Source organism: Protopterus annectens, chromosome 12.part0 (assembly GCF_019279795.1).
Source record: "Protopterus annectens isolate FY-2018-M chromosome 12.part0, PAN1.0, whole genome shotgun sequence".
Lineage (NCBI taxonomy): Eukaryota > Metazoa > Chordata > Ceratodontiformes > Protopteridae > Protopterus > Protopterus annectens.
The window spans coordinates 858,406,934-858,430,926 of record NC_056746.1 but is presented as its reverse complement, the minus strand read 5'-3'; the positions used below and the strand labels follow the sequence as shown (position 1 = coordinate 858,430,926).

At 40.6% G+C, this 23,993-nt stretch overlaps 1 protein-coding gene across 5 annotated transcripts in view; it reads right to left on the bottom strand.

The window, feature by feature from the left end:
- Window positions 1-23,993, bottom strand: part of ARFGAP1 (ADP ribosylation factor GTPase activating protein 1) — an 800,187-nt gene that overhangs the window by 78,815 nt on the left and 697,379 nt on the right. For 3 of the 5 annotated variants that reach the window (XM_044089898.1, XM_044089899.1, XM_044089900.1), the window contains one exon: window positions 9,675-9,731. In XM_044089898.1, the coding sequence (XP_043945833.1) occupies window positions 9,675-9,731 (57 nt within the window). Of the gene's footprint in view, window positions 1-670; window positions 731-9,674; window positions 9,732-23,993 lie in introns of all 5 variants that reach the window. The other 2 variants (XM_044089896.1, XM_044089897.1) reach the window with 1 other exon arrangement.

Below are 23,993 nucleotides of genomic sequence, written 5' to 3'. Positions count from 1 at the left end.
CATTCTGAAAGTTTGAGTAAGTAATAGACCCCAAATATATACATACACACACAAAAGAATCTCAATTATGCATTTTTTGATCTGAACACTGCTTGGCTCACAGTACTAAAGTTTTTTTTTTTTTTTTTTTTTTTTTGAACTCACATTTGGTTCAGAAAAAGATGATTTTTTTCTTTTGCTCATCACTAGATGTAAAGAACTCTATTTTTAAGGATGGCAGACTGTTTATGGTACAAATACTCTTGCTATAGAACTTTGCGCTCAGAGTTACCTACTACCATCCTTCAGTTGCTGGTTAATGACTAATCACATCTGCAAAAATATGAATTTTGCCTTTACTTGTCTAATCTAAAAGTTGTATATAACATAAATTGTATTCTTCTGATAGCTATCTTATGCTGAACAGCAAACAAACACTTTTATTTTACAGTTATTTGCTTTTTCATATTGAGAAATAATGCATTTTTATAGTTCAGCATAATTTTATATGTGCCATAAAATGCAAGCAGTTTTAATTGATTCATCTTGTATGAAACACAGGGTGGATACTATTACAGGTGCATCTCAATACACTTGTTGCAGAATATGTGGATTATGGAGACTGGCTTTGTGCAGCTGGATGCTCGCTCGCTTCCTTTCTCCAGGACAAGGGAAAGGATTGCTTCCATACCTTTAATGCAAACTGTGATACTCCAACTGAAACTTCATCTAAGATCTTCCCTTCTTTTACCTGAGTAAGTTAAAGGGCATTTTGTTAGCAAAAAGAGAATATAAAGGGTAAAAAGGAAAAAAATCAAAGTAAATAAAGTACAACTGTTTTCACTTGGTGGCATCAGCTTTCGGTTAGATGTGGCTATGAAGTGAGTGTTTATGCAGGTACATCCAAGAAAGAGTACGACTTATAAATTAAGCAGCTATGCATCTACATCCAAGTAGGAATACATACAAGAGTAGTACAGGTTAACTATGGCAGATCTGTAAAAGGGGAAAGAAAGAAACCTGCAAACTCCACTCCCCAGCCACCAAGGTGTACATGCCCATTTGAGCAGATACTGCACTGCAATATTAACCCTATGGTTTAACATTTAATAACATATTTTGCAAGCATTTAACAGTTAATCATCTTACTGAAGATACACTGTATGAGAATGAGACAAAAACCTAATGGCTCTATCAATCTACTGCTGGCACCAAGGGCAGCTTCCCTCTAAGTAATTCTACCTTCCTCCACTGCTTGCCCCAACCCTCTTTAAATCCTTCAGCTATATTGCTGCCCAGTGCCTAGGGTGGAAGCTATTCCTTAGTATTACTGCTCTCTCAGTAAAGTAGCTTCCAAGCTGAAGAAGCATTCTTTATTTATTTATTTTTTGGTCTTGCCAGCCATTAAGTCTCCCTTCTTCATCACACAAGCCTCAAGATCCCCATTATATTTCCACCCCTTTCTCTTCAAACTATGTATATTCAGGAATTCCAATATATGGTAAAAACACAGTTCCTTCTATCCTTTGTATCATCTTAATGGCATCTCTCTACCTCCTCCTAGACCAGTCTCATTTTCTTCAGTAACTTTGGCCTCCAAAAGTGGACACATCACACATAACACAACAGATGCAGCCTTACCACAGCACTGTAGTGCTTGCTGCAACTGTCTCATATCAATCCATTAAACATTTCATCTGCCTTGGTCATTGCAATACTATGCTGTACAGAATCTAATGAGCACCCCCCCCCCCCAAGTCCCCTTTCTCCTCCACCTTGCTTAGCTGAGATCCCTTCTGGGAGTTTTTCATCACAAGCTAAATAACTCTGCAGTTCTTACTGCAAATTACATGCCACACACTGGATCGTTCAGCTGAACTACCTCAAGTTACTCCAATGGCAAAGCCCCCCGCACCAAAAAATGCTTACTGCATCCCATACTTTTGTTCCATTAGTGAAAAGGCTAACATTGTTTCCTATTTATCACTATGTGTACCAAACTTCCTAAATCTTTCTGGTCCCAAATTATAGCATACAACTGATCATCTGCCTTGAAATCTCCATCATCCACTTTATCACCACTATGCATTTTCTGCCTGCAGACCCCCCCCCCCACTTCCAGTCTCCAGTCATTACAATTTCTGAACTAGCTTCTATGAGGCATGGAGATGATGCCTTCAACAAAATATACCTATAAATCACCAGAGAACTGTGCCTCCCCCAATAAAGTGGTTCACTCACAATACTAAAACAAACCAGTCTGGCCAGAGATTGTTTTTTTCTCTTAACACATAAGACCATTCATCCCGTTAGAGTTTACAGTCTGCAATAAACCATGGATGGCCTTTATTTTGCTTTAGTAAATTTCAAACTGTAGAGGATCCCAGCAATGAAGTGTAAAGAAAACTCAGAATGCATTGAAATGGTAAAGGTAGCCAGTTGTTTGTCTGCGGCAAACAGTTTTCTAACCAAGAGATGGTACTAGCAATGCAACCCCACCATAAAACATAGGTGTATGTATGTTGCCCCATGTTGCACAAGTGGCAAGGGAAGTCCACAGTGCATCAAACTGTTACTGGCCAAACCCGGGGTCCCGTTTACTTAGAAAAGTTTAACAGGGACCAGTGTTGAGAACTCTACAATTACTAGCCCAAGTAGGTAATGGAAAAAAATGGAAAATAAGTTGAAGATGTCAAGGTCTTTCACCATGTCTTTACAAAATATTTACATAAGCAATGTTCACTACACAGCTCAAGAGTTTCTCACAACAATACTTTCACATCTGTGTAAGAGCAAAATGAACATTAAATAATTCACTAAGCAGACTGAATCCCAAGGGGCCCTCCTAAATGATGCTGTGGAAGATGTGAGGCAAATGGGGCGTAAACTGTAGGCTGGGTTCATTAACACCTACACTAAGTGTACACCATTCTGACTGAACAGATGATACAAGCATAATTCCCACCTTCATCCTTCTAATTTTAGTTTTCTTACTGATTTTCTTGCAACCTCAAACATCGAGGGAGATTCATAAAGATTACCACAATGTGCAGACTACATCTATGTTTAGTGTAATCTTTCTGAATAGACAGCACAAAAAATGTAGTAGAGATGTTCTTGAATATAGATCATGAACACTTAGTATACACTTAGTACAGTCGTTCATGAATCTGGCCTTGTGGGTTTTTCAACATCAAGTCTTCCAACACCATCATCAGTTTCTCCTACTATGAAAGGGAGAGCATAAAAAAGCTGTGGGCATTCTATCAATAAACTCTCCAATACTTTTCTGTACCACAAGTACAATTACAGGCTAAAAGAACTGTCCAACAAACAGTAACTACCTAAAACTACAACTCCCACCAGCTTAGAGATGGAGTGGAGCAGTTTAAGGTGCACTCAAAAACTTTTTCTTAAAGGAAAATTACTTAAAGTGAATCTTTTTGGAAATGTTCATTTCATCTGTTGTAAACAACAAATATCAAACACAGTCAACCCCCCCATTTTCTTTAACTGGAAACGGAACACATTTTGAAGCAGTTCTCTCTTGTAGCCTAATTCTCAACATATATCAGGGCTGCTTATTCAAAACATCAAATACAGCTAGAGCAAAACGAATGTCTTCATGTATTTATGGGGCAAGACACAACAAAGCTGCTGCATATCCTTCACAATCTGGATACTGTCCACACATCTTCATTTTTTCCTGAAACTATGTACTGTATCTATTACACATTCCTAGTCTTCCGTGCACTTCACTTTGACAAAGCCATTTGGTTTCTTGTTCCCTCCTGTGCCACCAAGATTACTATGTTTACAGCACAACAGCTGAATGGGTTCTCTCCCTACCACCACTTCCCTAATAAGCACCACCAGCTTCTTGTGAAATCTATTATACTCCCCTACTTTAGTTCTTCTGCCAAGTGCCACCTGCTTCATGCTTCAACTATTTGAAGATTCAGACTTTTGCTGCCCTTCAACTGCACTACGTTTCTTGCCAATCTATGCTCTCCTCCCATTCTTTCCTTCACGCTGCAGCCAATATGATATCCCCCCCCCCCAGCTTCCAAAACATCAGCAGAACTAACATGCCCACTATCTGTTCCAGTTATCCATCTCCATGACACGCACTTTTTACCCATCAATGCATAAACCAGTTTACTTACTTCTCATACAAAGGTCCTATAAAACACTATGGACCTCTTCCCTCATATCCATCTAACATGCCCACTATCTGTTCCAGTTATCCATCTCCATGACACGCACTTTTTACCCATCAATGCATAAACCAGTTTACTTACTTCTCATACAAAGGTCCTATAAAACACTATGGACCTCTTCCCTCATATCCAGCAGAAAGATGCAAGCCTTTGTTTAAAAAGGAAAAAAAAAATCACGTAATGACCATGGTTGCCAATCCTGAATAATTTTTTTTACAATGAAAAAAATGTTCATTTTTATTGACACATTTTATGACCGCCGTGCAGCTGAGTATACACATTTTTATGACTGTAGATACAACATTAAAAGATACATTTAACAGTGTGTTCAAATGTCTGATCCTAAGTAAAGCTAGTGCAGTTATTAGGAAACTGATGGCCTGTTGCTCCCCAAATTCTTTCGAAGTTTTATGCTCAACACATATGTAACCAACAACAGGTTACAACTTACACTAAGTAACAGCCATAACAGAACGGAGGACGCTGCCACAGTTGACAATGTGAACAGCAGCAGACTCAGTGAAGGAAAGCATTCACTAATATTTTCAGTATCAAAGTGTTACATTATGGAACCTTTTCCTTAGTAAAAAGTAATCAATTTTCTGTCCTCTTTCAGTGCAGCATACTGCTCAAATACGGTTGTAGTGTAATCACTCTTGCCCTCTTTACTGGCATAGTTCAGTTTCATCTCACAGTGATGAAACAAAGGAAAAAAAACGGTTTAGCACACAACACATTCTAAACCACATACTTTTTAAGCCTGTACATCATAGGCAGATCTCTGCAGGTGGACATGTGCTTTCCTACTGTATTGTCCATATGTTAATCCATATCTCAGTTTACACTTTTAAATTACTAACACTCACTTCAAATAGTCCTCTATGACCTGTTCATATATTTGGTGTAGCAAACTGGTCACTGAGTAAGACATCAACAAAGCTGCTGTGCACAGACAATGTGGCATCACAAGTAGCCTCTAAACAGAAACTTTAGCAAATGACATGGCACTAGGATGCCAACGTGAAGAAACACAGTTTAGATGACAGTGGTCAAGGCAGCAAATTAGGGAAAATCAGGACAAACTGAAAATTAAGACAGAAGGGATAACTGTGGAACAGGTTAACAAGTTCAAGTATATGGGAGGTCTAACTGTGGAGAACAGAGGCTTGAATGAGAAGGAGCTACATGGCAAAAAGTGTCAGGAGTTAAGTGCAACAGAATCACAAAGAAGCTGAAAATTATGGTGTACAGAACAGTGGCCTGACTAGTGCTTCAGTAAGGCACAGAAATCTTATCAAAGGAGGCAGAACACCTTAGGAAGCTTGAGATGATGCAGAAAAGCATCTGAGATGGGTAATAGGATGCACATAAGAAAAAATGAGGCCATCACAGTGGATGGATTCATGTGTGCTGGAACCAAAGAGCCAGGGAGAGGGGGAGACCCCCACTTTTACAGCTGCAAGACCTGTCTGGAAAAATTAATGAAGTGGAGTTTTCATGCTAATGTGGATTCACGTGCAGAAGTTAAACTAACTGAACTAGCTGTTCTTGTTCTCTTATTGCTCTGTGTTACAGGAGTTATGCTGCTGCTGTTCTGTTGGTGCTGCCAGAGCCAGAGTCATGCCGGTAAGGAGAGTTTTGTTCTATTATTTGCAGGAGTTATGCTGTTCCTGTGTGTGTGTGTGTGTGTGTGTGTGTGTGTGTGTGTGTGTGTGTGTGTGTGTGTGTGTGTGTGTGTGTGTCTATGTGTATGTGTCTGTGTGGGTGTGCAAAATGCCCCAGTTAGGTATACCTGGTAATTAGTGTTACTCAGGCTCAAACAAGAGCCTGAATTCCCCGCCCATAACACCACTTGTGATTCAGGGAGTTGAGTCCATAGCTCTCAACTATCCAGATCCTCTTAAAATGTATGGTTTTCTGCCAAATCATTGACAACTGAATTCACTAAAGAATGATAGCCCTTTAAGTTTCAGTCTTCCTATCTTTCAGGAAACACATGGTAACACAACACTTTATTTTAGCAACTTTCTAAGATCATACAAGTAATACTTAAAACGTGTCCCTGGTTTTGGGCCTTTGCCCCCCCCCCCCCCCCCCACAAAATACATTTTGGCTTTTACCAGATTTCTTGTGCTGTGAAGCTGAGAGATTTAGTTGAGTGTCAAGTGGATTTTACAAGGAGCTGACAGCATCAGGGGAAGAGAAGTTTAGCGCTACTTATGCTAAGTCATTTGCACTGTTAGTAGCACAACAGGTAGTATACATGCTTTTGATGCAGAAAGCTGTGGTTTCTACTCCCACAGTATGCAGATGGGTCGCTGATATTGTACTGTGTTGTACTTTAAAGGGAGTGGATGCTGCAGTACTATGAATGTCCTCCTTTGGAGGAGTTACCTAGTAATTATGTTTCTGTTATCAGTTTGCCATCCATCCCCCATTGCAAAATTACTAGCTTATCATTTTTTTAATGTAGCATAGACAATTTATTCTTCAAGGGCAACAGGCACTTTGTAGATGAAACAATGAAATATAAAATTGTTTGCTAGCAGCAACCTCTTCATCAGTTACAGATCCCTTTAATGTGGAATTATTTAGATGACTTACTTCTGCATCTGCAGAGATTTTGCATATTTACTGATATTGGTGGATTGTAATGACAGAAGTTTGAGTGGCCTTTTATGGTTGAAATTTTCTGAAATGGGTAGTTTTGTCATTATTGGTTCATACAGTTTGTTTCATTGCTTACTAGAAGACTGTTCCAAACTACATATTTAAAACACATTCTAACAAGTGGTGCTTTATTATACAAGGAATATAATTTAATACAATCAGGTTAATACAATCAGGAAGGTGAATCAAAGAATGCATACATGTATGCTTGCTTGCTCACAGGATGCAGGAGATCAAAATAGGGGAAGAGACCAGTCACCAATGGAGTTCCCCAGGGTTCGGTGCCGAGACATTTTCTGTTTGGCATATACATCTCAAAAGTAAAAAAAAATACTAAAGGGCTTTGGCCGACTAAGTTTGAGATGACTGCAAGCTAGGAGCAGTTATTGAATCCCCAAATGACTTAAACATCATGTAGGAAGGTTTGTCCCAAACAATAACTGGTCCCAGAATCATGAAGTGAAACGAAACTCCAAGAAATACAATATCATATTCTTTGGGAAGTCATCTACTGCAGAGAACTGCCAAATTGACAATGCCCCTGAGAACTGACCCAGTTGTTTGGCATTTGGGAACTTGTGTGTACAGTGACCAAACTTTTGACCAATATCTGCCCAGTCATAAGAAAGTCTTTCTATAGAGATGTTATTATCCCACCTTTACAAAGCCCTCATTAAGTCAATCATTTTGTATAATGTCCACTTTGGCATGTATCTGTCCAGACCCATGCAACAACTGGAATACCCACAGAGATACCTTACTAAAAGGATACAAGTCCTAAACAATAGGTCTTGCATGGGCCACCTCAAAGATTTATCACTATACTCAGTATCCTACAGAGTGCTTAGAGATGACATGTCTGCCATACAAGGCATACTCCGAACTAATACAGATGGACCTACTGAACATCAGCAGGTCAAATGGCATCAGAAATACTCAGCCCAGGTATCTAAACTGAATGTTGTTGAGAGATGGATATATATCAAAGAGGCTACCACTGTTCCAGAACAGACTATCTGTTCAAGTAAAACAAAGCTCATCCCTGTCCATATTCAAATGCAACTTGGATCAAAGGATGGGAAATATAAAATGTACGCCAAGATTGTCCCTCATGCCACTAATGGATAGTGGCAGTTCCTAAATGCTGCATTCCTTACATGGGTCCCCTCAAATTATCTATAGTATGATCACATTTATTATCATTAGGGCTAACAAACAGCCATGGGATAGGTAAGACCAATCAGGAAATGTTAATTCAAGCACCAAAAGGGACATTGGCTAAGCTTAAAATGTCCTCCAAGTGAACCTATGTTGTGGTAGTAAATAGCTTTAAAAACATTGCCCTTTTTAGATCACTAAGTGCCCCCTCACCCTCCGCCCTGACCCCCCCCCCCCCCGAGTCTTCAAAGCTTCCGGCGCCCCTGGATGGATTGTATGTAATATTGTAAACTGTTTGCCAAAAAATGAAAAAGTGACTTGTATGTAATTTTGTGAAATAAAATAAACTGTGTTAATTTTGTACAGTATGCAACTGGGTCATGCCTGAAAATAGTCCAAAGGATAGTTTACCTTCCCAGTTAGCAAATCCAAATAAACAAACAAATAAATAAATGTTAACAGCCCCAACTGCAGAGCACATCAAGGAGAACAGATTATGGTAGCTCAGTCTTTTGCAGGAAATCAGGTGATGATATGGTACAGATTTGTGACACATAGTAAGAAGGTAAGAGGAGACAAGGGCATCCAACTAACAGACAGATGGACTGTATAAAAGAAGACGTGTGACAGTCTGGCTTGACTGTCAGAAGGTAGAAGAATGGCTCAGACTCGAGAGAGGTCAGAGGAAAGTATGTAAAGTACCCTTCCTAGCTAGCTCTCTAACTGCCAAATCAACTGTAAAATAAAGTATTAAGATTCACCTTTTCCCTTTGAACTCGGCCCCTGTGATCCCATCTGGTTGTTGTTTTTATCAGTGCCATTTTTTTTAAACACACTTTATAAATTTATGGATGATTGGCAACCATGGTAATAACCTGCCTTTCAGGTGCAAAACTTCTTTTCTACCATTCTTGCTCTAAGTGTTGCTGGTGAATAAGAATTTATTAGACTGGTTTACTAAACAGCATCTTACTTGTTGCTGCATATAACCAGCGCATTTATTCCCATATTTTACTATCTTTTTTGTCCACTATTAATTATTTACTGCACAAATAACCTGGTGTCTGTATTCAACAGCCTGCATATATGGAAGTAATATGTCCATTTATGCCCATTATCAGCTTTTGTCTAATGTAGAAATACACTTCCAGCCCATAGCCCAATCACCAAGGTTTATAAACCTGTTAGAGAGAGAAATGCAAATACATAAACCAGCTAACTGAAAATATGACATGCAGCATTTGTTTCAGTTAATTCTAGTGACACACAATGGGAACAGAAAACAATGCACAGTACTTCAGCAGGCACCTAGAACAGAATCTCCACAGTTACAACTATGTACATTTACTACCTGAAAACACTAGTTGGAAATTCAAACAACAATCCTTAAGAAGAGGGAAACTGCCTGTGAAGTCAATGTAATTAGTTTACTTATTTATAAGAACTGACATAACCACACCCCTTATGAATAATAACCCCAACCAACCAGGATCAGTAATGTAAACAGACATGCTGCTTGTTTTAAATAAAATTACTCCAAATGAATTGCCAAAGTAAATGACTAATGTTACAGTTAAATGAAGTGAGTTTATGAAACAGCAAAGTGAGCACTAATCACATTTTGTTAATGATTATCTGAAATGTTACCTTTTCATGGGCTGGTTTGATCACATTCTCATTAATGGTGTGCCCCAACTCTGAAGCCTATTACAGGAAAAAAAAATAAGAAATTCAAACAATGCTGGCTTGTAAACAGAATACTCAGCTGTATGCATTCTTGGAATTAAATTCATATGGCAGTAAGAGTCTCAGCTATTAGCAAGTACAAAGTCATAGAACAGAATATGCCTGTACAACTAATCAACCAGTCAAGGCAGTGCCAGCATATTATGTAACAACCAGGCAAGGAGTACTACTAATTCAAGACTACAAGAGATATGCAGAACCATTGTGGTGGATTTGGACTTGAGAAAATAAAAAAAAAAACACAAGAATGTTAAAATCTGATGTGACCACATATACAGGTACAAAAATGACAACATGCATAAAGAACATGCACATACATGTTCCAGTACACAGCAAAACAAGTTTTGTTTGTTTTGAAAAGTTAGGCTGCTAAAGAAGACCTCAAGATTATAGTATATCTGAACTGCAGTGGGGGACAGCAGTACCGGAACAGGAAGGACTAACTGCTAGATAGTATGTGATACATGGGAGTGCATCATAAATTTTTTGGCTGAGCATCCTGGTAGACCCCACAATTTCAACATCTGGCACACAAGTCTACTGTACCATCTCTTTCTCCAAGGCTGGATCCCGTACAGTTGGGAAGTGCAAAGCTTTATGTTGCTAGCCATAGTTACTTCTGTATTTACAGAGTAGTACAGATAGGATTGAGTAATCACCCCCTCCCTTTTTTGTGCCCCCCCCTCCATGTTTTGCTTTCCAGTTGAAGCAGACTACCCACTTGAATCTTGGCTAATGACAGCAGTCCATACCCCCCCCAAAGAGCTGCCGAGAAATGCTTCTACACTGCCCTTTCTCAGACACGGGTAGTCACTGAACAAGTGTTTCGCCTGCTCAAAGCCCAATTCCATTGCCTGGATGAGACTGGGGGTGCCCTTCAGTTTGGACTCCTACTGCACTGCAGGATGTTTACCACCTGCCGCATTCATCACAATGTGATTACGCACTGGTTTGGTACCAGTGGCAGTGGCATTGCAGCTCAGCTCCCTCTATCATTTTTTCCACCTGTGATGATAGTGATGGTGGCCAGGAAATGTAAGTAACATGGCAACCCCTTTGACAGACTAGTGCACAGCATATGTATGCTCAAGCAAAGAGGCAGTGTCTAGTCCACAACTATGGGTCATGACATTCACCAGTTGAAAGCACAAAAAAATTCACACATATAATACCTGATGCATGCAGTGTTGCTTCTGGGCTATGCCGAGTGGTGTATAGTCAACTTTTACTGTATTCTTTCTTAACTTAAGCAATGTTGAGAGGTAAGTTACACAAGTGCTAGTTATTCAGGCAAGGTTTGATTTAAGTGTGCAAAAGCAGGTGTTGCGAATCCCATGCAGGCTCTACTTATATTTTCACTGCAGTGCTCAGAGCAGAGTATGAGGAATATTACTGTGCACCAATTACTTGCACTGCAAGAAAGGTTTGTTTTTTTTCTCTGTGGTATTGTCTCTTTACTGTTTTCAGGCACCAGTAAGAAGTGCAGCATTGGCCATGTCTGGAAAGTGAATAATGGGTGATTAAGGTTTCCCTGTTTCTGATGTTGAAAATGTAAATTACATTTGGAAAGTGTCATCATAATGTCCCCTAAGGATAGTGTGGGGAAATAGGTCACTGGTAAGGAAGTTGCCTTGTGATCCAGCCTGGTTTCCTGTCCCCGAGGGGACTTTGACCCAGAAATAACAAAAATGAACCAGAGGAGTTGCATTACAGAGTGCAAGTTGGTTTGGATTAAACTGTTGATCTGAAGATAAAGCCTCTGATGTTTCTAAAAGACAGCCCCTGAATACTTCCAGCTAAATAATTAAATAAATTCAAAAATACTTCCATTTAGGTAGTTAAATAATTTTCTATAGACCTACTGAGGAGTTAAACTAGAATTCCATTCTTTAAAGCATGGATAAACACTTTCGTCTGCTAAGACAGTATGGGTGATGATCTCATGGATTGACAAGTGCTGGCAACTGAACTCAAAAACTACAGACCCAACTAGTCTGACTAGTCTAACATGCAAAGCCATAGAACAACTTATCATGGAAATGATTAACAAAGATATTGGCAACCTACAGACAGTGGACCCATCTCAGATTGGTTTTGTCAAAGGAAGCTCTTGCCTACTTAACCTGGTAGATTTCTTTGAGAAGGTAACTAATGCATGGTTGAAGGGAAAATGGTGCATACTACCTACCTAGACCTGACTAAGGCATTTGACACAAAACTCTACTCAGGTGTTCTGGACAAATTCATTGTGGTTCAGCACCGCGCCCATTGCTGCTCATACTGGTGATGAACTACATCAGCAAACAGGTTGGAAGAGACAGGTCAACACAGTTGCTTTATGCAGACAATGTGGCACTACAGGCAAGAACTTCAGCAAAGGATAGGAGAAAAGAATGCAAAACTGAAGGCACATGGGATGAAACTGAGTACAGTTAAGATAGTTGTAATGGCAGCAAATGGAAATCAGAAGAAGCTAAGAATTGAGACAGAAGGGAAAGTACTGGAACAGGTTGCAGCTTCAAGTATCTGGCAGGGATGGTTGAGGAGAAGGGAAGTCTGAATCGGCACGTAAAAGCTAGAATCAGAGGGGCCACTGCCTAATGGCAAAGTGTCAGATGTAGTACATAACAGAAGAATGCCAAAGAAGCTGAAAAGTAAGGCATACAAAACACTGGTGTGACCAGTACTACTATATGGTACAGAAACCTTGGCAGTAAAGGCAAAGAAGTTGAGGAAGCTAGAGATGAAATGGCTGAGATGGGACAGAAAGAAGGACGAGGAAACAAGGGGTTCCAAGAAAGAGGTGGATGGATTCTGAGACAGAAGACCTATGACAGGCAGGCATGAGTGTTGAAGAAGGTAGGAGACTGGAAATGAATAGCGAGAGATGGCGACAATTGACATGACACTCCGACCCCTTATAGAAAATGAGAAAAAGGGATAGGTCAAGATTGGTGAGACGATCTCTAACAAGAGGGAGATCACCAGTAGAGTATCACAGGTTTCCGTGCTGGGCCAACTCTTGTTTGGCATCTACTTCCCGGAGGTCAAGGCTAATGTTAAGGGCAACTGGCTCACCAAGTACGCAAATGACTAAGTTATGAGCTATCATAGATTCACCCCATGATACTAACATCCTGCAAGAGGGTCCAACACAGACAAATGACAGCTGCCAAAGCCACAGATTAAAACTAAATACAAAGACAGTGGTGCTGCGGTAGCGTTGTCGCCTCACAGTAAGACGCTGTCCGGTTCGATTCTCAGCTAGAGCTTCTGCTGCATGGAGACAAGCGTAAATGGGCGCACCTTCGTTGAAGGTTGTGCGTCAGGCCTGGCAAGCCGGTACGTAAAAATCAACTGCCAATCATTAGCGGACCGGAGTTCCGCTGTGGCGACCCCTAACCAGGAAAAGCCGAAAGACACAAACAAACAAAGAAGTGCATTACAATGCCTTTTGGGAAGGCATCTTCCCAGGCAAATTACTTCATTGATAAGACACCCCAAGAGTTGACCTGGGAGTTAGAAATCTGGGAATGTATGCAGACAGTAATCTGTCCGCTGACCAACATGCAGCCAATGTAGTGCGAAAGCCATTCTATGTTGCCTAACTTATAAGGAAGGGTACGGCATCCAGGTCCAAGGAAGTTATATTACCATTCTACTCATCCTTTATCAGACCAATCATTGAGTACAATGCTCCCTTTGGTAGGTATCTAAATAGGCAAATGCAACAGCTGAATTCCCACAGAACTTCCTCATCAACAGAATCCAGAGTATTAACGCACTGTCCTATACAGATCGTCTTACAGCCCTGTCTCTACACTCTGTTTCCTATAGATTGTTAAGAGGCAAATTGTGCTTGACATATAAAGCATCCTTAGATCCAGTCCTGTTGGAGCTTTTGTACATCTGCAAAATGAGCAGCACCAGAAACACTAGATCCAGGGATTTGAACTTTGCTTCTGACATAAATAGAACACGCTGATGAGACAAATATGGGACTCAAAGGATCCCCATGTTCTGGAAATAAGCTCCCTATCCAAGTAAATCATAGTCCATCCCTAACCCTATTCAAACTTAACTTTGACCACTGATTGGGAAATCACAAATTCATCCCCAGGTGAGATATACCTATCCCTACAAACTGCTCTTGTTGGAAAATAAGTTTAGGTCCTTGAATTGAGTATTTCAGATCCTGTTTGACTTGCAGATGTGAAGTAAGACCATATGGGTTGGAGGATGCCTTGTATGCTAGAAACTGGTCAGCTCATAGCAGTCTGTAAGAAAATGAATACAACAAGTAGGGCTTTGAAGCAGTCCATGTAGGACATATTCTTTAGGCCTTGTGTATCTATGTTGCTGTTCCAGTTGTTGCATGTGTTCAGACAGATACATGGCAAAAGGGGCATTTTACTCAATGCCCCTACAATACTCTAATCATCCCTACCTGACTCTCAGTGGCAGCAGCCTGGGCTTGAATTATGTCATGGCACATCTGGTGCTGGGAAGCCAAGTACTTGTATGTCTCATGAACTAACTGTGAAATATGTCTTTGTCTAGCACCTCTGTGTAAAAGTGTAACATGAGTATGGCTACCTCTGAAAAGTTAGTCTCACTTTATCAAGGGTTTCAGGCTGTGCAGAAAAAAGCAGATGTTCAGCTGCTTGGTGCTGCCACCCCCAAACTGCTGTAATGATATTTCCTCATTATATAGAGTATGAGAGCTCGTGTCAGTGCCTGCTGAGTTATCCACCTGCTGTACTGTAGGGGCCCCTGCCAGTACACATTATGACTGTGTGCCACATTCCTTAGGGTAATGAGATTTATGGCATTACCATTTACAAGCACTCTGCTGTCGACATCAATGTGCTGTACCAAAGCACAGAATGTGGTTGTTTCTGGTGCTGACCCTGTGAAGACATATGTCAAGATGTAGTTAAAGTGATGTGACAGAATGAGTTTCACATAAAGGTAGGGCAACCACACTAACCATGTACTATCTGTATACTTTGTGTTTCACCTGACGTTGATGGCATAGATGAGGACACTTCCAAGTCACCCTGAACATGATGGATGCATCCCCCCATTCCTATTCACAAACCATCCAAAGCAACATTTTGGCTTCAAAGTGGGATGCTCACATTTTTAATTCACTTCCTTGCCATTTGAACTTCCTCCTGTGTCCACAATCTTCACTGAAAGTATGACTCCGGTTTTTCACGTAAGGTTAAATGTTATACAGAGCTGTCCTTATCTGAATGACTGTCTGCCACTGTCACATTTTTTTCTCCCAAATGTGGCAATATTAGTCAATATACACAGGCACTGATACTGCTACTTGAAGTACAGTTAAAAACGTTTCTCATGAATCATCTTCAGTTTTTCTAGCAAAAAAGTTCAATTATATTACAGCACTCAGCAGCCATGTATGCCCAAATAACAGCATCAGTGCTGCAAGACATTCTTAAATGCATGGGACTTGGTCACAACAGGACATCAGTCTTCCACCCACACATTAAAAGAAGAGCAGGGAGATGTCCATACCAGATGCAGGATTATTTTGAAGTTGAAGACATCAGCCAGAAATCTGTCTGTATAAGGGAAAGTAATCCACAATCTCTTTTTTTTGTGCAGGGTGTCATCATCAAATGTGGTAAACCCTCTCCCCAACCTCAATATGAAAAGATATTAGAAAACCTGAATCAATAAAAGACTGTGCACACAAACAGCACAAAGGCTCAATTGTCAGGCAGCCAGTGCCCAAAAGTGAGAGTGGAGGAGCTACATACAATACCTGTTCAAACAAAAGAAAAGAAAAGAAATAAAAACGGGAGAAAGATGGACGTTAACCCATACTGCAACTTACTATCCGAACATCTATGGCTGTGATTTTCCCCACACACAGCTATACTAAGTTAACTGTAAGATATCACTACTACAGTTTATTCATATGCTTATGAGAAAGCAGGAAGTGGTGATAAGACTCAAGGCCTACAAAAACTACAAGCATCATGAATCCCTGTTTGCGATTTGAAACAAAAAAAAAAAAAAGAAAGCAATCCTGTCTCTTTTTGTCTAATGTGTAGTTGCTGAGACAAACTGATAGAGCTGCTTTCTGTATTACCTGTTCCATTTTGTTTTCTGTTTTGAGAAATCTATTTGCTGTGGTGTTTTTGTTCTAGGTGGCAGAGAGTTAAATTAAATAAGCTGTGTTTTTTCACTAGTTAATTTGTTTCTTTAGTGATACTTAAATACAAAGAGTATATATGTGACCTTGTCTTATCTGGTAAGACTCGAAGCCTACAAAAAACATCAGCAGTGTTTGACTCCATGCTGGTGGTTTTTTGCCCTACCTTCCAATTCCTTGCTCTGCTTTCTGGTCTATATTAGATAATCAAACGTTTGAAAGTTCGACTACCATATGATCGAACTTTCAAAAGTTCAAATATCTAATAAAAAAATAAATTACACAAAACACCTACCTGAATGCTCTAAGCAGGGGGGGAAGCCCCTCTGCGCCTCCCCACACCCCCCACTCTTTAAACATACCAACTCGAGATCGCACTACAGTGCAGAAAAGGAAAATCTTCCCATTTCGCGCTGTACGGCGATCTATGTTACAATGTTCGAACATTCAAAAATCTGATCATATGGTGTCGACCATATGAGATTCACCCTCGCGGTAAATTGAGCTTTGAAAGCTCCTGCCTTTCTACACTGCTATTGATAGCCTGAATTTTTTTATTTGCCTCTCCTTGTGCATATTTTGAAAAAAAAAGAAAAAAAAAGTGTATTTTGTCTCTCATTGTCCATTCTGTTGATTGAATTGCTCTGAATTCACTATCTAGCTAGCTGTTGGGTAAAGCAGTGTATTTTTGCACTCCACCAAGCTCTTTTCTGTGATTTTCCATTTAGTGGCAGTAGGTGGTAACGTGGTCTGATGACAAGTACACTAGAAAAGCATTAAGTGCAGTTGTTTTATTGGCCAGAGGGCATATTAGTCTGATCTACTTGGTTACAGTGCTTGTATAAAAATTGGCACAATTGAGCAGCTGTTGACTCGTTTCTACAAAACAAAGTACTTTCATTGAATAATCACACTTTTATAAGATGTTTAAGTACACTGCAGTTGATATCTTGCATTACTTATTGCCTCTCCTTGTGCCTTTCTTTATGTTTAAGTTTGTTTGTGGTAACACTGAATTTGGTATACTCTCTTACTGTGTTTTTACATTAGGAGTACTGGGATTTCTCGCTTTGTGTCAGTAAGCGTATACCTGGTCTATCTGAGTTGGGGAACATAAAAGGCTCTTAAGTGTAGTTGTTTTACTGGACAGCCATCTCAGTTGTCAGTTTTCTGTACCTTCCCGTACTGGCATAGATTTGGCATGTTTGCAAAGAGCTGCTCACCCTGCCAGTGCCCTGTACAACATCTAGAAGCAAATTTTCTCTATAGAACTGCCTATAAAGCAGTACTCTGTAAAGCTGTAAGTATACAGCAAATACCTTCTGCACTTAAAAGTTAGAGCAGCTAGTTTGCACGTTGAGTGGAAATACCATTAAATTTAGTATTTTATAGCCTAGTCTGTTTCCACCCTTCCCCCAAAAAAAGCACAATTAACTGCCTTCTGTTAAACGTACACCTCACCCTTGTAGCTCACCTGTTAGGAGGACCAGACAACATGGATATGCAATTTCCTAACTTCTCAGCAGCCAGCCTGGTGGATATGGGTATCTTGAGACAATGTAGCAATTGTCTCATGTTACTGACAACCCCTCAATCCTTAAAGTAACAGATACAGCTAAAGTAAGACTCATTAGGGCTATTGGAGTTATTATGTAACTACAGTCTCAAAACAGGCTTCGTGCTATGAGAATGGAGGACTGCAGCGGTCATGCCTATTCTTAAGGGCGAGCCATCTGCAGATTCAGAAACTACAGGCCCACTAGTCTGGCTAGTCTTATATGCAAAGCTATGGAAATGTTCAACAAAAACATAGAAGACCTAGAGACACTGGATACATCCCAGTTTTGCTCTGTCAAAGGAAGGTCTTGCCTACTGAAGCTGGTGGATTTCTTTGAGAAGGTCACCACAGCAAAGGATGAGGGTGAAACAGTGTATACTGCCTACTTAGATCTGGCTAAGACATTTGATACAATACCCCACTAGGGCATTAACAACAACAGAAAAAAAGCGCCCAGATAGCCGTTTCCACGAAAACACGTTTATTGACAGGTATTAAGCACAGCACAACACTCACTAAAGCTGACCACAACAGTAAGCAGCACGTTTCTGTCCACAACTTCTTCAGATATACACAAGCATTACCTGTTGTGGGAATGATGTCTCTTCTGGATAGTTGGCTGGATGTTTTTTTTTGCGTGTGTGTGTGTGTGTGTGTGTGTGTGTGTGTGTGTGTGTGTGTGTGTGTGTGTGTGTGTGTGTGTGTGTGTGTGTGTTTGTTTTTGCCTTTCAATCACTCTCTCTCTCTCGGTCTCCCTCCAGTAAATGGATTGAGCTGTTAACAATGTTACAGAATTAGGCATAACCCCTACATAACGTTCTGGATAGCAAACTGATAGGATCCAGGAAGTTAGGATTGGTGAGATCACCTCCACATAGAGGCATGTCACCAGTGTAGTCCCCTCAGGGCTTTGTGGTGGGCCTACTCCTCTTTGGCATCTACTTCTTGGAAGTCAAGGCCAATGTCAAAGACCACTGGCTGACCAAGTTCACAGATTGCAAACTGGGAGTAGTTGCAGAATCCCCTCAAGATGGAAACACCCTACAACAGGGTCTAACACACTACTGTTCTGTAGAACTAGGTTCCCAATTGGTGGTTATGATCCAAAGACCAAAAACACCTCTATGTCCACAAACTTATCAAAACTGTTGGGCACAGTCTGTACTCATACCATCTTGTTAAGGTCTAGAACTCCTTACCTGTATCCATCAGTTCTATACCGTCCCTCTAGTCCTTTAAAATCATTCTGAAAGACTTCCTAGTTAAAATCTGGCTCTGTTCTTGCTCAACGCCGGAATAAACTATATCCCTAAATATGAACAAGAACCTATTCATACCTTGCAGCTCCTTACTCTTCCTTCTTCACTCACTCCCTTACATTAATCCATTTATCTTCCTCCTGACTCTATCTACATATGCCAAAACCCTGTTTTTTCTCTCACTATACATTGCAGTTCCTGTTTATATTATACTAACGTACCTTTAACTTATCTAAACTGTCTAAAATTTCTCTAAGGGTTAAATCATTGTCATACGAGTTGTATTTGTTCTTAACCTATGTTTCACATTGTCTAATATGGTATAATTATTTAAACTGCAGATATTTTTGAAAATTGTAAAATTATTGTTCATAAAATGTGTTTGTATAATACCTTGGAGCTTTTCTCCCATGAGCTCTGCTGAAAATGGGCACAAGACTTTCCCAGTAATCAAATGTTAATGAATAAATAAGATCACTGCACCTTGGAGTAAGGGTAATGCTCTGTGATACTAGGATTTTGATCTTTTTTGCTGCGCACCCAAACAATACATGCATACACATGACTAAAGTTTGTGTGTGGGGTGGGGATTCATCCACTAGACACTATAAAGGTAGAAATTACTTAATGAAAACTGGCTTGTCTAAGCGAAAGAAAGGAAGGAGATCCTACTGCAGCAACAAACCTACTGCACAAGTGCACAATGCTCTCTGTATCACTGCTGCAGTGCAGTTGTAAATTAATGTGAAATTTTCAAGCAGTGGATGGTCCCTGATGCCAGAATATAACATGCCCCAAAAGTAAAGTGTATACAAAGTCAGCTCAGCTTCTTGACAAAATAACTAGAAAGTAATGTGCTGAGAAAGTGTGAAATGAAGTCCAGGTGACGGCTTCACAAATATTTTGAAATAAGCACTTGGAGGAGGATGCAGTTGGTGTCGGCTTCTGTAGTGCAGCAACTGTCCTATCAAGTACAATTATTTGTATTTATAACAGAAAGTGATCCAATCTGCCAGCAATACAGGCAGTCTTGTCTGACTCTAGTCTTCCCTGCTTCCCTGACATTAAAGGCACAAAGTTTCTTGTCATTTCCTTTTACTAAAGTAACACTTATAGTTTTCTGGGTCAACTAGGGAAAAAGAGTTAGTTGTGCTAAACAACTCAAAGAACACAGACACCAACTAGGGTGTAAAGTTTAGGTTGACAATAAGTGAAACCCTGTCTCTATGAAAGACTGTGTATGGATTCCCTGCATATTAAGACATCCACATCCAAAAACCTTCTGGCTGATGTAATAGCTACAAAGGTAAGAATCTTGTATGACAGGTATTTGAGGGCAGAGAAGCTTACAGGTTCAAAGGAAGAGAGTGCAGATTTCATGGTCCTAATATTTAGAACCTAGAGTGGGGACATAGGTCTTCTGGAAGGCTTTAGGTGAAGGATGTCCTTCAAGAAGAACTTCAGAGCAAAAATGGTGAAGACTTTCATATACAAAATCTGAGATTGCTGAAGAATAATAGCAAACTAAGCAGGCCTTGGGGGTGGGGGGTAATGAAGTTCTTAGAGAATGGTGGAGGTTACTGGGTCAACTCATTCCCAACTACATCTAACTATGAATCTGGCCGACTTAACTGTAACTTGACATTTAGGAAAGGCAGTCAGTCTTTCAGGTTTATGTAAGATATGGACCACCGTAAAAGAGGAAGCAAGTAACTGGGACAAATTAACTTGAAATCTTCTAGGCCTTTAGCTTGAGCCTCTTGATGTTGACATGGATCAGGGTTTCTTCCTGTTATATAATTAAGGCACAAAAAACTGAAGAACTTCAGTATCCATCTCGGCTAAATGCATCAGCTGGAAGGGTCATGTTCACCTTGGCACATCTGCAGTTAATAGGACAACCTCATTGCTTTCAGTTATTCATCTTTAACAGAATCATTGGAACAAGTGGGGGGGAACCAAAGAAGGTCTTGGCTCTAACAGAATGAGGAGGCAGTGGCAAAAATGTTTACTCTGCATGGTATATTATGACAAACAGTTTTGTGTCTGAAGTACACCATCTTTCCGTTATCTTTAGAAAGCTTTTTCTGCCCAACTGTTACTCATATGAGCTCTCTAGTTACTTGGTGAGGATACATGCTACAGAGTTCTGATGGCTGCAGGTTTATACCTAGGCTAACAATCAAGCTCCAAAGTGTTTGCAACCAATGAGCAGACAAACTAAGAGTGAGCAATCCCACTCTTGCTGATGCAACATTACTGTGTTACTACCATGTTCTAAAGGGCCCCTGGACAAGTACAGACCATTATGTTTAAAGAATGCTGAGAACTGCCATAGTCTCCTTCATATTACACATTTTAGTTTCTTGAGCCATATACCTGTATTTTTAAATGCAACATATGATGCTCACAAGGTAAGTATTAAGTATGGGGCATCTGCTGTATGTCTCAGGGTTGTAATGCAGTGAGTAATTAGGAAGCCCGCACTACTCTTTACTTGTACCACCAAACTTGTTCCTTCCCAAAAGAAGGGATCAGGGAAAATACTTGTTTTGAGGTCTGTATGTCTTTCAAGTACTACTGAATCTTCTTTAGGCAAATCCATCAAGATGGAGATCAAAATGAATGCAGAGATTTCAGGAACATTTTAGCAGTTAAGTGGGACTTCTTGGAGTACACATCAAGAAAAAAATATGACTCAAGCAAACTTCTGTAATGGGAGAGAAAACTCTTATAGGTCTTGGATTCCACGATAGTGCCAAGAATGTTTTCTCTTGAGGGTGGTTTTGCAGTGGACTTCTGGACTTCACAGATAACCTTAAGTTCAAGAAGCAATAGGTAGTGGAGCTGAGGGCCTTCTGTAACTCTTCCAGAGTACAGAATGTGAAAGACAATCATCCAAGTAAGGGAAGTTGTGTATGCCATTTAACTCTGCAAGGCCAAAAACTGGAATGCTATTTCCAGTGAAGATTCTGGGCATAGCAGGGAAGTCAAATGGCAAGGAAGTGAATTAAAAATGTGAGCATCCCACTCTGAATCCACGGTACTGCTTGTGTTGTTTGTGAATAGGAATGTGTAATGAGACATCCTTCATGTTCAGGGTGACTAGGAAGTACGGAACCACAAAAGTGGGAAACAATAAAAAAAAAACACAAATACCAAGGGTACAGTACAGCTGTGTACCTACCATAAATGTAGATGTTCGAGTGCATTCACTGTTGCGGTCGTCACACTTGGGTTATCCTGCTGGCAGGCGATCCGTAGTCGGCCCGAGTTCCAAAGTCTTGGTCCGGCGTCAGTTGCTGTCGCCTCTTCCCTGACGTCAGTGTGCCAGGGGTATAAAAGTTGCAGCCCACGCCATTTTCTTCAGGTGCCCCCAGATATGAAGGCTGTAAAGATAAAAATATGCCAAACAACCATGCATATATCACTAAAAACATTTTCTTCTTCTAAAAGCAAATACACCACATAGGTTGTATAGAGTTGAGAAGTACAGAATAGTCCCAGCAAAGAGGGGGGGGGTGGTGGGTGGGCAACCAGGACTGCAACAGTGAATACACTCGAACATCTACATTTATGGTAGGTACACAACTGTACTATGTTCATCGTGTTTCACTGTTGCAGTCATTACACTTGGGTAGAATCCCAAAGCTTAGGCAGGGTGGCTGGGTCTAGATTGGATTAGGCAAGACTAACAAGCCCTGCAGAACTGCAGTGGCAAAGCCTACTCTGGATTTGGAGTAGAGAGGTAGGTGGTAGTGCTTGGTAAAAGTGTGCACTGAGCTCCAGGTTGCAGCTTCTAATATGTCTTTGGTTGGTACCCCTCTGAGGAAAGCTGCTGAAGTGGCTGCTGCTCTGGTAGAATGAGGCCTAATGCCCTTGGTAACAGATTTGCCATGTTGTGTATAACAGAAGCGGATGCAGTGTCCTATCCATTTGGAGATTGTCTGCTTTGTAATAGGTTTTCCTTGTGATCCTGCAGCATATGCTACAAACAGTTGCTCAGTTTTTCTGAAAGCTTTTGTTTTGTCCAAGTAAAATCGTAGCTGCCTGTGAATATCCAAAGAGTGCAGAAGTCTTTCCCCTTCATTCTGGGGATTTGGGTAGAAAGTAGGCAAATGAATAGTTTGGTTTAAGGCCACATTGGAGACCACTTTTGGCATGAATGTTGGGTTTGTCCTTAGAGAAACCCTGTCCTGGTGAAAAATGAGGAAAGGTTCCACAGCCATCAATGCCTGTAACTCTGAAACTCTTCTTGCTGAAGCTATTGCTAGGAGCAGAGCAGTTTTTCATGACAAGAATTTTAGATCAGCTTTGCTGCTTGGTTCAAAAGGAGGTAGTGTTAGTTTTTCTAAAACAAAATTGAGGTCCCAAGTAGGCACTGGTGCTCTCCTAGGGGGTCTTATATTCTTTGCCCCTCTGAGGTACTGTCATAGTAGAGGATGTGAAAAAATAGGAGGATCAGTATTGTAATGAGCTGAAATGGCAGAGGCATGGATTTTAATAGAAGAAAAGGATAGGCCTTTGTCCAACATCTTGGTCAGGTATTGTAAAATCTGAGGCATATTAGGGACCAGTGGGTCGAGCCCTTGTGCCTAGTTCCAAGCACAGAATCTCTTTCATTTTTCTGCATAAGATTTCCTAGTGCTGGGTCTCCTGGCTTCCAAAATTACATCCATAACAGCTTTAGAGAGAGGTGCAGTCTGAGTGGCTACATTATCTGCCATGCTGCCAGGTTTAAGGTTCTGAGTTGACTGTGCAGAATCTGATTGTTTTGCTGTGTCAGAAGATGAGGGATTTGAGTTAGAGGCCAAGGTGGGCCTTGGGACAAAATCTTTAGGATTGGGTACCAGTGCTGGCGTGGCCAGTCTGGTGCAATCAGGATCAATTTGGGCCTCTCTTGTCTGACTTTTAGAAGCACCTTGGTGAGAAGAGGCATCGGAGGGAAGGCATAGACTGTCAGATTTTTCCAGTTGAAAGATAGAGCATCCACTTTCCATGCTTGAGAGTGATAAGTCCTTGTGCAAAATTTCTGTAATTGGTAATTGTGAGGGGAGGCAAATAGATCTATGTCTGGGCGTCCCCATTCCCTTGTTATCATGTTGAACACTTGTGGATTTAGCTTCCATTCGTGAGGATCCATGAGATTCCTGCTTAGTTCGTCTGCCAGTGTATTTTTTGTTCCTGGCAGGAATTATGCTTGCAGATGTACCTGG